General features: G+C 47.6%; 1 protein-coding gene across 1 annotated transcript in view; it reads right to left on the minus strand.

Moving 5' to 3' along the window:
• Positions 1-8310, minus strand: part of Rmnd5a (required for meiotic nuclear division 5 homolog A) — a 48826-nt gene extending 40516 nt beyond the window's left edge. Inside the window, exon 1 of the mRNA XM_076566910.1 lies at positions 8001-8310. Coding sequence (XP_076423025.1) covers positions 8001-8142 — 142 coding nt within the window. The 5' untranslated portion in view covers positions 8143-8310. The remainder of the gene's footprint in view (positions 1-8000) is intronic.
• Between the last annotated feature and the right edge of the window lie 3985 nt (positions 8311-12295).

The raw sequence follows: 12295 nt of genomic DNA on the forward strand, positions 1-12295 counted from the left end.
AACAAACTCATTCATCTTTTTTCTAGAGGTGGTACACTGAAAACAAAACCTTTTAGGGTCTACTCAACATGAGCAAATCTGTAAAGCAAGCATTCTGGTGCTCAAGTCCTGACCGACCTTTTAGAACAGGGCAGTTCTAACAGGCAGGATTCACAGATAAGTGTTCTCATCCAGGGACGTTATTAAAGACCACTCCATCAAGTCACAATCCTAGGGCAGCAAAAGCAAACAGGAAAACTGAAACAACAAAGTTTGTATTTAAAAGCTCAACCTCATGGTACAGACTGGACAGTGTTCTTGGGGCAGAGAACTGACCAATGGCTGTTGTGGGGGGGCGGGGGCTTCAGAGCACACATGACAAGAACTGGAGAAGAAATATGCAGGCATGTGTTTTTAAATGTCTGCTGCATGGTCCTTATTCTTAAAGCCCACCCCACCCCCCCATTCAAAACACAAATACTTAATCTCTTAAAAATTAATGGTTGAACCCATTGTAACATTTAAATATGGATTTCTATTTTAAAAATCAAACTTGGGCTTCTCCGACTCTTCCAAACTTTGCTGTTTTTTTTTTTTTTTTTTTTTGCTTTGTTCCATAATTATATATTTCACTCCTGCTTAAAACCTTGGATTAACCTTTGATTTTTCCAGCCTTTACCCCATTCTGCCAGACTCCATTCCCGCACAAGTCCTGGTTACTCTCAAAGATCCCTTAGGAAGTCTCTTTACATTTCTACTACTCCTACCCAAAGGACAGGCTCATGTCACCAGATCAAACTAAACCTGAGCACTGCGGGCAACAGGCCTCCAATCACACCCTGCCCCATCGTACTGAAAATGTGGGTGTCTTCCCTGTTTCTGTCACTGGTGTCCGTGACTTTAGAGAATGCTTTTATCCCATGTTCCTTCACCATCTCCTTCTCTGACCTTTGTTCTTGCCCCCTCTTCTGGTTCTCCATCCCATCTTCCTGCTTCCCACATCTCCATGTGCTACTAAAATCTACCACAGGTGGGAAGAGTCCCTGTCCTGAAGCAGACTCCTTTCTCTACCACTCACCAGCACTGGGGCTCCATGGATGGTCTTGCATTACAAGGCACTGTTTCTGTTAGAATTCATACCTGTCTCATCCCCCTAATTAGATATAAAGTTCATAGGCACTTGTCCTATAAGACTTAAGCCATTTCTGCATATTTCTGGGATGATCTGTGTTACTACACAGAATTAAGGACATTTAAAAGATAAATAAAATACTCTTAGAAATGGCTTTATGTAAAGCATCAAAGCCATTTCAAACAAGTCCCCAACGCTGCATGAACTAAGATCTATTCAGTATTTAGAATAATATGAACAGTTAGGACACAAGGCTAAAACTGGGCAGTAAAGGCTGGGCTAGTCACCAACACTTCTCCGAGAACACTACTGTTGACACAGAGTTCTTCATGTTCACCAACATATGTTATGAACAAATGTGCCTTTCCAGAGCTCTTCTTCTGAAGAACGGGGACACATGTGGCTATGTATCTTCTGACACAGGATGAGCAGAGCTCAAGGTGACCAAGACCAAACTCCAGCTCCAGTTACTAATTAAGGAGAAAGGACACAAAACCAGAAATGTTTGTCTTTTGAGCTCAATCAGCCATCTTCACCTCAATATGGGGAAAACTCTGAAAACGCAAGTAATCATGGAAAGTATAAATGATGGAAGACAAGACTTCCTGGTGACATCTTTTGTGTCTCAGAAGCCAGCTTTGCTTAACCTGGGCCCATTCAGCCATAGGTAAAAAAAAAAAAAAAATCTACTTTAAAACCACTTGAAACCTAAAGAATACTGGATAACACAGAAATCTAAATGAATAATGTTCCAAATAACAAAGAACTATCTCCTACATGAGCCTGGATAGGAATGGCTAGCAAAAGTTAAATCTGCTTCTAAGCCCAACTGGAAACACACTGACCTTTTATTTTCCTACTTAAAATAGCCTGAGTAGCTTGGCAACCCATCTATTCTGTTTACCGTGCCTGAACAATGGTACAGCCATCCACCCAAACTTTTATTTATGATCCACTCACACGCTACTTGCTACTCTAGATGTAAATTTAGACCACACTGTATTCAATTCAAAGTTCAAAAGTCATTCTTCTCTCAAGAGTATCTTGATAATATTAGCACAGTTTCAACAAATGGAGCCTGGCTGTGTGATCTAACCTGAGTTAACTAAAAAGTAAGGCTGAATGAGTCCACCAGGCCCTAGCTGATACCTTGGTGGTCTAAATGTGAGCTTAAAATGTCACACCCATAGGAAGGGACAGGACCTCCCTGGACTGAGTCTACCAGGTTGATCGCAGTCCTCGGGGGAGGACTTGTCCTGGAGGAGGTGGGAATGGAGGGTGGGCTGGGGGTAAGGGGAAGGGGTGGGACGGGGGAGAATAGGGGAACCCATGGCTGATATGTAGAACTGAATGGTATTGTAAAATAAAAAATATATATTTTAAAAAAAATGTCACACCCATAGTATTTTTCTCATACTCACTTGCCTAAGTACCTTTGCATCTGATCACTCTCAAACTTAATAAAACAAGAAAGCAGCAGGCGGTGGTAGCACATCTTTAATCCCAGCACTCAGCAGAGCCAGGCGGATCTCTGTGAGTTCGAGGCCAGTCTGGGCTACAGAGCGAGATCTAGGACAGGCACCAAAACTACACAGAGAAACCCTGTCTCGAAAAAACAAAACAACAACAAAAAAGAAAGCTTTGACACTAGTTCAGCTATTTTCTGACTCAACAGTAAGATTGTTATAGAAGTCACAGTTTAAGTTTTACAATTACAAATACACACAAAAGTGAGTTTCAAGATGCTAATATATGGACCAGCAAAAGAGCTCAAATAAAGGCCTGCTGCCACGTCTGATGACCCGGGGTGATTCCTGGGACCCACATGATGGAAATAGAGAACCAACTCCTGCAAGTTGTCCTCTGCCACCTGTGTTCTGTGACACCTTCCCATACACACACATACACAATGAATAAATGCAAAAAAACTGCTTAAAATGCTTTGATGTATTTATCACTCCACACACAATAGTGTCTTTAACTGACTCACAAAACCTAATCATAGTAAGTTTAAGTACACAGCCAATGCCATTTTAAAAATTGACACATTATCCCACTGCCCCCATTTCTGAGGTGCTAGGCAAGCAATCTACTACTGAACCCCATTTCCCTCGATTCTTTTTTTTAATGTTTCTGAAAACTGGCATTTTCGTCTGTCAGTTAGGCAATTAGGAGATCGTACAACAGGAATGGTGGAGAAGCTTGTTCCCAGGAAGCCTATTTATTGTTTGGATGCAAACTATCTGCATGCATTATTTACTCAAAATAAATAAAATTTAAAAAGCACAAGAACTTTAAAGGGATATATATATATATATATATATATATATATATATATACACAGCTCAGTGGTTTAGAGCTTGCCTAGCATTATAAGGTCCTGGGTTTGATTCCCAGTACAGCCAAATTCCTTTTAGTAATAGTCTAAAAATAACCTAGAAGTAATATGGCACACCCTTAACTATTACAATTATAATTTCCCAACTACATTTTAAGTATATTGTGAAACTGTTACCAAAATTGTTTCAGCCTCTCTTTTGTTCTTCATTCTACCACAAAATGCTAACAAAAAAAAAAAAATGTATTTTCCACTAGGAAAATGCTAAGAGGAAAAATAATTATCACAAACTAGATTGGCACAATTATCACAAACCAGCTCACTAAAACCATTGTGCTTTGGTTTATTATACCTATTATCCAGTCTATGACCTCACAAGTACTAGTGTCTGAAAATGAGGATAAATTCACATATGTTACTACAAGCCCAAGTAAAAATTGAGTGCACATACATGTCTGAGTAAAGTGTCACCCACATTCAACTCAGGGCATCCTGGAAAAGATCCCAGCCAGCAACCACTATACTCAATTTCTTCCTTCTGAGAAAACCACACTGAGAGGTGGACACAACTAAAAGCCATTGTATGCTCCTCTCCTTCCAGTTGAGAAGTTAATGAACCTGAACTTCAATCAAAGTAACTCAGCCTATGCAGCAGAACTCAATACAATTCCTGAACTTCTGACAAAGTAGGTGAAAAGTGGTCTTATTGTCCCAGACCAACATACTGGTCCCTGTTTTCCATCTAACATGAATACCTATGTCTATCCCTTTCACTCTGGGCACCCCATTGAGGCTTATAGCCTCATGCCTCTATGTCCTATCCAAGGCAACAAAGAGAATCCTCTGGAGTCCAGCTCCATGAAAAGGAATGGCCAGGTTCAGCCAGACTTCTCTAAGCTCTCCCTAGCCTCTAATGCCCCTCCATTCTCCTATTATCCTCCTAACTGCCCTAGAACCTCCCAAACTCAAGGCCTAAATCTCCTTCTCCGAGTCTTATACTCTAATATAATTCCTCTAGCAGAAGCTGGACACTACACACACACACACACACACACACACACACACACACACACACACACACACACAAAACAAAACAAAACAAAACCAAACCCCACATTTCCCACCCCCTTTCCAGGCTGATGAACTACAGATCAAGTGGCAGAACATAAACTAATTCAGCAGATAGGAGTGGCTATGACCTACCACCCTCATTCTCCTGAAGAGTACGCAATAAGAAACCTACATTTTAAAAAGACATAGCTAATGGAGAAATTTCACATGAAACTACTTTAGGTTACAGAGAGGTAATTTAGAACTCATAGCAGGACTAGTTTCAGGCTAGTCCTCTTGGGTGGTGTTTACAACCTGGAGCAATGTAGAAGAGCTTACTAACTCCATTTAAGTACAACCAGTTTCCAACACAAACTTCAGAACTATGGTCATTTATTAGTTGTCTGTGATCCCTCTTATCTCAGACACCCCACTATAGATTCAGGGTAAATCTAAGTGTGGGAGCCCAGTTTGTGGCTTGATTCCATCTTGACTCAAGGTCAGAGAGTTCAAGTTTGTCTTTGCTCCTTAAGGCTGGGTAACAGGATATATCACCAAAGGTGTGGTTGTCAGATGTCTTGAGAATTGAGGAGGTATTTATGTTTGTTTGTACCTTGAACCATAGTGTCCTTGAAAGGGAGAGGTCTTTTGTCCCCCTTGCTTTGGGTATAAAAAGGCTGTGAGAAATAAACTTGGGGCTTCAGCAGTATTAACTGAGAGCCCTCCCGAACCAATCCTGTGTCTCTGTCTTTTCCTCTACGGTTCTTTTTTTTTTTTTTTCCTAGCTGTTTTTTCTCAATTCTCACTCCCCTATTCAGGACTGTTCCACAGGTCGGGCAGGACTCAATAATGGCTTTTTAAAATTGGGCTAATCTCTGCTTACTGGTACAAGATGCTTTTGAAAGAGGAAGTTACCTACCAGTATATACAATGATCTGTCCTTTATCCGGTCTGGCAGGCTAGTGTTTACAGTCCCCAAGGTTCTACCTTACTCATTCTCTTCTTCCAAGAATATCACCACTCTAGCTCGGAGCATAAGATAGAGAGAACCCTTACAGAAGACCCCAATTGGAGCCCCTCTCTCAGATCACAGCAGCCTACCAGACTACTTGCCCAGATGGGCACGTTCCAAGTCTTTAATATAGAGTGGTAAACTCCGCTTTCAGTAGGCATACCTTTACTTAAGGCATACCTTTACTTAAGATTGAATGTATTATCCACCGCCCATCACCTATATGAAACTTTAATTTAGAAATTAGCTGCTTCAAAAAGACCATAACCAGATACCAAAGCATGTTTATCTTCACTCAAAAGAACACCAAGAGAAACAAAGAAGACTACATTAAAAACCAGACCTAGTATTTGTGGTATATGTATTTCTTTCATGTTTTTTAACTACCTTTCATCACTTAATCCTATTCAACTTATTAAAGGAAATTAAAAGAGTTGCCATAGAGAACTGGCAGGCATTTGGTTCACAGGAAGGTAAAAAAAAGGGGGGGGGGTAAAAAAAATCAAGAGAACAAAGGGTACTGTGGCTACTACCCTTCACACCATAGGTTTTGAGAAAAGTTTCCCTACAAGTAAAGAGACCCAAAACCCATGCCTTGGCAATCTTTAGAGTCATTTTATCCATTTGGGACTGGTTTCAATTTCCCTAAAACGAACCGCACACTCACATCTCCCTTCTACTATAGTCATTCTTCTGTAAGGACTCTACGGTCCATCTTCTCTCTCTCAAACCCTCCCTCTGTAACCCCCCATCTCTGGTCTGGTCCCCAAAAGGAAACATTCCTTTACCTCTCCAAGTAGAAGCCCTATATTCATTCTCTTTCCCTACTGGCTTCTTCCTTTTTGGAAGGAAGACAACGATGTCTTCTGGGGGAAGGGGTGTGGTGTCTTCAAGCACTGGACTTGAACCACCCTGGACTGCCTTCCACTTCAGGATGCACTGGAGTTTTCTTAGCCCCAATAATCTGGCTTGTCCATGAAATGGTCACGGAACAGCTCGGCAGCCTCTCCCCCTTCTCACTTCTGCTCTCCTTGGTTGTGTTTAGAGCCTAAGATCGTTCATCTCACAGCCTATGATATCCTCCACTGTCTTCTTAGAACTATCAGAGAACAGAGGTGGTACACCAGCAATCCCAAACACTGGGAAGATGAAGACAAGAAGGCCATGAATTCAAAGCTGGCTTGGGCCACACAGTGAGACTATCTCAAAACACCACACACAAAAGAAAACAACCAATTTTAGTCTCACATATACCCCAAGACCTTTGCTATCTTCAGCAAACCCTTGAACTTTATCTCACGAATCAAAATTCACTAGTTTCCAGATTCCCTCCCACCCCACCTTATTCCGTTTGTACTATATCATCACCACCAAAGCAGTCAGATGACTTTTCACATGCAGCCATCAACATTTTCCATATATCTATAGAGAAACCTTACTACAGTTAAAATACCCCCCCCCCCACACACACACACATTAATATTTCAACCACAATGGCTCCAGCTTAGCTCTCTCCCAGAGTTCCAAAGTGACAGCGGTGTCAGAAGTTGTCAGACTCCTGTACCAGGGAGGAGCAGTCACCCTCAACTGAACTGTCGGGAAAAGGAAGGTGGAGAGGACAGGAGAGGGGGGGCCGCGCTAACAATGCCATCGCCTCACCTGCTACATCTGCATTTATTTCTCCCTGGCTAGCAAGCATCCCTTTAATTTCTGTTCAGACCACTAGACGACAGGGGCTCGGCCTCTTGAATGAATCCATCACAAGTCACCTCTCACTCAGAAAGAGTCAGCACTGTGGCCCCCCAAGTACCAGACCCCTAATGTTATTTTAAAAACACCTAACCCTTTCCTCAAGTTAGACCCGGCATCTGTCCTCCAAGACGTAGGCCAATTAACGAAATCATCTAGGCAGAAGCGCTTTCTACGGAAACCCCGTTTTTTTTCTGAAGGGATTAACAAGTACAAACTGGACCAGGTTAAGGCAAGTAACTAACAACTAACTGCACAACGGCTCCGTCGGTCTCCAGAGAGGCTCCGGCAGCCTCTGGAGCGCTGAGCGGTCCGCTCCGGCCGGCTTCCTAGGAATGCCGAGTTCGGAAGAGCTGCCTGCTCGCACACCAGTCCAACTCTGAAGTTGCAGGAGCGGCTCCTATGGACACCCACAGCTAAGAACACCCAACTCCCTAACCCCAGAACCACCGGGGGGGTGGGAAAAAAAAAAAAAACCAAGATCTCCGAGACAGAGGAACTGGACAGAGCCCTGAGCAGACCCCATTGATCACTCGCACACCTGCGGCCCGCACGACCACGCAAGACCCCGCGCCCCGAGCCGTGTGCAGCGGACTGCTCCCCCCACCCACCCACCCAGCCAGGCCACCGCGTTTCCGGGTGGGTCCGTGCGAGGAGGGCAAGCCACCGCGGCCTGGGGACCGGCAGACGGCAGCGACGGGCCCCGACCCCCGCGCGGCCGCCCGCCCGCCCGCCCTCACCGTGGCTCTGCAGGATCTCGTGCTTGAGGCCGCCGGTGTAGTCGATGAGCTCCTCCAGGCCGCGCTCGCACAGCTGCCCGTAGCCCGAGAACTTGTGCAGCACCTTCTCCAGCTCGCGCTCCACCGTCACGCACTGATCCATGCCGGAGACCGCGGCGCTCGGCGGTCCGCAGCGAGTCGTCGGCCCGGGCCCCACCGAGGCCGCGTCCTGCTCCTCGTCCCCCAAGGCGGCGGGCGGCGCGGGAAGCTAAGGCGAGGCGGGCGCGCTAGCCGCGGCGCCGGGGTAGCCCCGCGCAGCCCGTGCCCGCCCGCCCCATGGCGCCCCGGCCCCGCCGCTCGCGCTCTCTCGCCCGCCCCACCCGGCGCCGCCGCGTCCCGCCCCGGGCCCCCCCCTGGCTCTCCGCGTTCGGCTGCCCCCCGGCGGCGCCGCCGATTGTTTTTGTTTTCACGGGAACCGGCCGATGACCTGGTTCTCCCGGGCGGCACCAAGAGCCGCGGCCCGGGAGGGGGTCAAGCCTCCCTCACGAGCGGAGGAGGTGGCGCGGGCCGTACCAAGCGCGGGCTCGGTGCGGGGTGTGTGTGTGTGGAGGGGGGAGGAAGCCGCGGGCGAGCGCGGGCGGAGGGACGCGCCGGCGTTCTCAAGGCGTGGGCCGTACCACGCGGGAGGCGGCCAGGGAGCGCAGCGAGGGCGGAGCGAGCGGCGCGATTGGTCGGCGCCGCGGAGCAGGGAACTTCAGCGAGAGCGTCCACTACGCGGCCGGTAAACAAGAGGGTGGAAACCGTCCCCGGCGACTCCGCCCCGAAGCGGAAGGCTAACCAATGGACGCGGGCGCTGGGACAGAGACGCACGCCCTCCAATCCCTGGCCGAGGCGTAAAACTTCAGCCAATCCGGGATGAGGGGCCAAACCAATGCGTTCGCTGTTGGAGGGGGGTGGCTTGGAGAGCGAGGGCGAGCATCTACTCCTCCTGGGAAGCCGGGAGGGGAAGCGAGACAGAAATCCACCGGGCTGTTTTCCCCAGGACTTCGCCCTCATCCCAGTTTATGTTCTCTCTGCATGGCATCTTGACCAAAGTTCCGGCGGTGAGGCCCGCCTCCCGGAACGAAAGGCAGTCAGGCAGGCCGCCTGCGGGCGGAGGGCTCGGGTGGGGTCGCTCGCCCGCTGGAAGGTGGTGGCCCTTCCAGGGATGGCCGGCGCCCGGCGTCGTCTAGTTCTCGGTCCCCGCTGTCCCTCGGCCTGCCAGCGGCCTTTCCTGTCGCCTCGTCCACGTGCCGGACGGATTGGCAGTGGGCAGGAACACGCGTCGGCGAGCAGGGCAACCTGGTCCTTGCTCCTTGCCCTTACCTTGGCGCAGGCTCTGCCCTGGTTTACCACGGGGTTTCGGCCTTGGCCGGTGCCCCCTTGCTCACCAGGCTGCAACCCCACTAGCCTTTCGCCGAGTTCCTGCCTCACAGCCTCTGCACTTGCCCATGGCTGGGCCTGGGAGAGTCCACCTTCCAGGTCCTGAAGTTGCCAGCTTGCTCGTCTACTCATAGCATGCCCAGCTCCACCATGATTGTGTCGACGCTGCCTCTCCCCACGTGTTCTCCATCGATCCACCATCTCTTTAATGGCAGCATCTTTTCCCCATACCATGTGTCAAAGTCTTAAATAATAATTGTTTGGAGTGTCATGTGTTTGGCTTGCACCACTCAAAGCTGTGAAGGGCAAAAACCCCCTTTATTGTGGTCTGTTTGTTAGCTTGAACACTGCCTGCACGGTAGTGGACAGCCTTTGTTTCCCTTTAATTAAGGAGGTAACCTTTTTGAACTTCAATTTCCGTTTTCATGGTGTGGAAGCAAGTAGAGGGAAAAAAAGAAACTTCCCTGGTTAGACTTCATGGAATAATATATGATGGCCCGTAATGATAAAGGTGGTGCTGGGGAGTTGGGAGCCCCAGCTGATGGTATTTCAGGGCTCCTTTTACCCCTTTATCACACCATTTGTTCTATCCCTCTTTCTTGGCAGATGGCCCTGATTCCTGCTTCACGAAGATAAAAGCCGTTTAGCTCCAGCAACCTTACCATTCTCCCCAAAAGGGTTTCTAGCAAACGTCCATTTTGTGAAAATTCTCAGGCACCCGAAGGAACAAAAGGCCGCCTTCCTTTCTAAGTAAGACAAGCCAGAGGGCACCGAGTCTCATCCTACAACTGCCTAGATCTTCCTGGCCGCCGCACTTGGGTTCTTCTTCCTGCTTTGGGACGGCAATGGACTTGACTTAGCCCAGAGCGTGGGCAGCCTTCCCTTGGCCCCCTGAAGCTGTTTTTCTCTTTAGCTGCCACACTGCACAGACAGATCTGCACTTGTGCCTGCCCTCTGTCCAACCATCGCCATGACAGTTTGTCACCTTTTTTCTTAATCTCTCTTTCCCCTCCTTTTTAGAGGTTGGTAGAATAGCTAAACGCAATAATCCATGGAAGGCCTTCGACGTAATGCCTGGCACAGTAAGAGCTATTATTAGCCACCAATCAGAAGTAAACAGTGACTCTTGGTTAACTGCAGCTTCAGCTCCAGAGAGCAGCCGTGATACCCGGTGTAACCCGTCACAGCCCTGTCATCGTGTTGCCCAATATTGTCACACTCTCAGTGTGAGCTGAGCACGCAGCGCATTCATAGCCCCGCCCCACCCCTGCAACAGGACAAATTTTATTTATTGCTAACGCCTGAGCCTGCACAGACACACAAAGTACCAATCCACACTTCAATGAAAAGTGATGTGAAATCAAACATGTAGTTCCTTGACTGTACTAATCACACTTGAGATCCTCAGTGAGCTGACTGATGGCTGCTGTACTAATCATTATAGAATGAATAGTTCCCTCCCTGTTGAAAGTTCTAAAAGGGCTGATTGAGACTCTGTCCACAGTAAAACCACTAGGACGTCATCCAGCACCTACATACTGCCCCATATTTCTAGTTCAGTTTCTAGTTGACCACACGGTGTGCACTGGCCTGGCTAATTTATTATCCGCTTGACAAAGTTATCTATGAAGAGGAACCTCGACGCAGGAAAATGGCTCCATCGGATTACGTGTAAGCAAGCCTACTGGAGAATTTCTTAATTGATGATTGATGTGGGAAAGACCAGATCACAGTGCCACCTCTAGGCAGATGGCCCTGGGGTGTCTAAGAAAACAGGCTGAGCAAGCCAGTCAGCAGCACCCCTCCACGGCCTCTGCTTCAGTTCCTGCCTTGAGTTTGTGCTCTGACTTCCCTCAGCAATAGAGTGTTACAAGCTGAAATAGCCTTCTCCTCCCTCTTCCCCCTCCCCGCCCCAGCTGTTTTGGGTTGTGGTGCTTTATCACAGCAATAAGAAACCTAACTAAGACATTTCCGTAACTATATCGGCAGGTCCCAGATCAGACCTGACTTCTTTCCTTTCTCCTTGAGTTAAACAGAAAAGTGCTCTCATGCGTTTGTTAAAGGAGAGCCATACACTAGGTGAGAGGAAGCTTCCAGCTTGGGTGGAGGGGTAACATAGTACTTAGACGGTCAGATGCTTTTACATTCCCTTTGTATGGGTTTTCTCACCCAGCTCATAACTGTGTTGAGCCTAAGCACTGAGTTCTCAAAGAAGGATCTTTAGAAGGAAGATGTATTATGGGTGCTGAAAATATGGTCCATGGTAAAGAGCACTTGTTATTTTGAGGAGTTCCTGGGTCCAGTCCCCAGGAGCTTACGGTTAACAGTCTGTAACTTCGGCTCTAGGGAATCTGAATCCCTCTACTGGCCTCTGCAGGCACTGAACTTACATGGTTGAGTACAAAAATAAAAAATAAATAAAATGAGCCGGGCGGTGGTGGCGCACACCTTTAATCCTAGCACTCGGGGAGGCAGAGCCAGGCGGATCTCTGTGAGTTCGAGGCCAGCCTGGTCTACAGAGTGAGTTCCAGGGCAGGCTCCAAAGCTATACAGAGAAACCCTGTCTCGAAAAACCAAATAAATAAAATAAAAAATAAAATGAAACTTTTAAAAAGAGGATTATGGGTTTGAATATGAAATGTTCCCCTTGGGCTCATGTGTTGATCACTCGACCCCCATCTGGTGTTTGGGAACTTTCTAGAAACTGCAGGACATGCGGTTTCCTGGAGGAAATAGGTCCTGACGGTGAGTCTTCGGGAGTTACAGTTGGTTCCCAACCCCTTCCTTGATTTCCTTACCCGCTATGAGGTGAAGAGCCTCCATGGCATGTTTCTGCCACCGTGGTGTTCTTCCTAGGGACAGGAGGCAGAGCAAGCCCAGACGGAACCCCCTGA

The sequence above is a fragment of the Peromyscus maniculatus genome, chromosome 3 (assembly GCF_049852395.1).
Source record: "Peromyscus maniculatus bairdii isolate BWxNUB_F1_BW_parent chromosome 3, HU_Pman_BW_mat_3.1, whole genome shotgun sequence".
Lineage (NCBI taxonomy): Eukaryota > Metazoa > Chordata > Mammalia > Rodentia > Cricetidae > Peromyscus > Peromyscus maniculatus.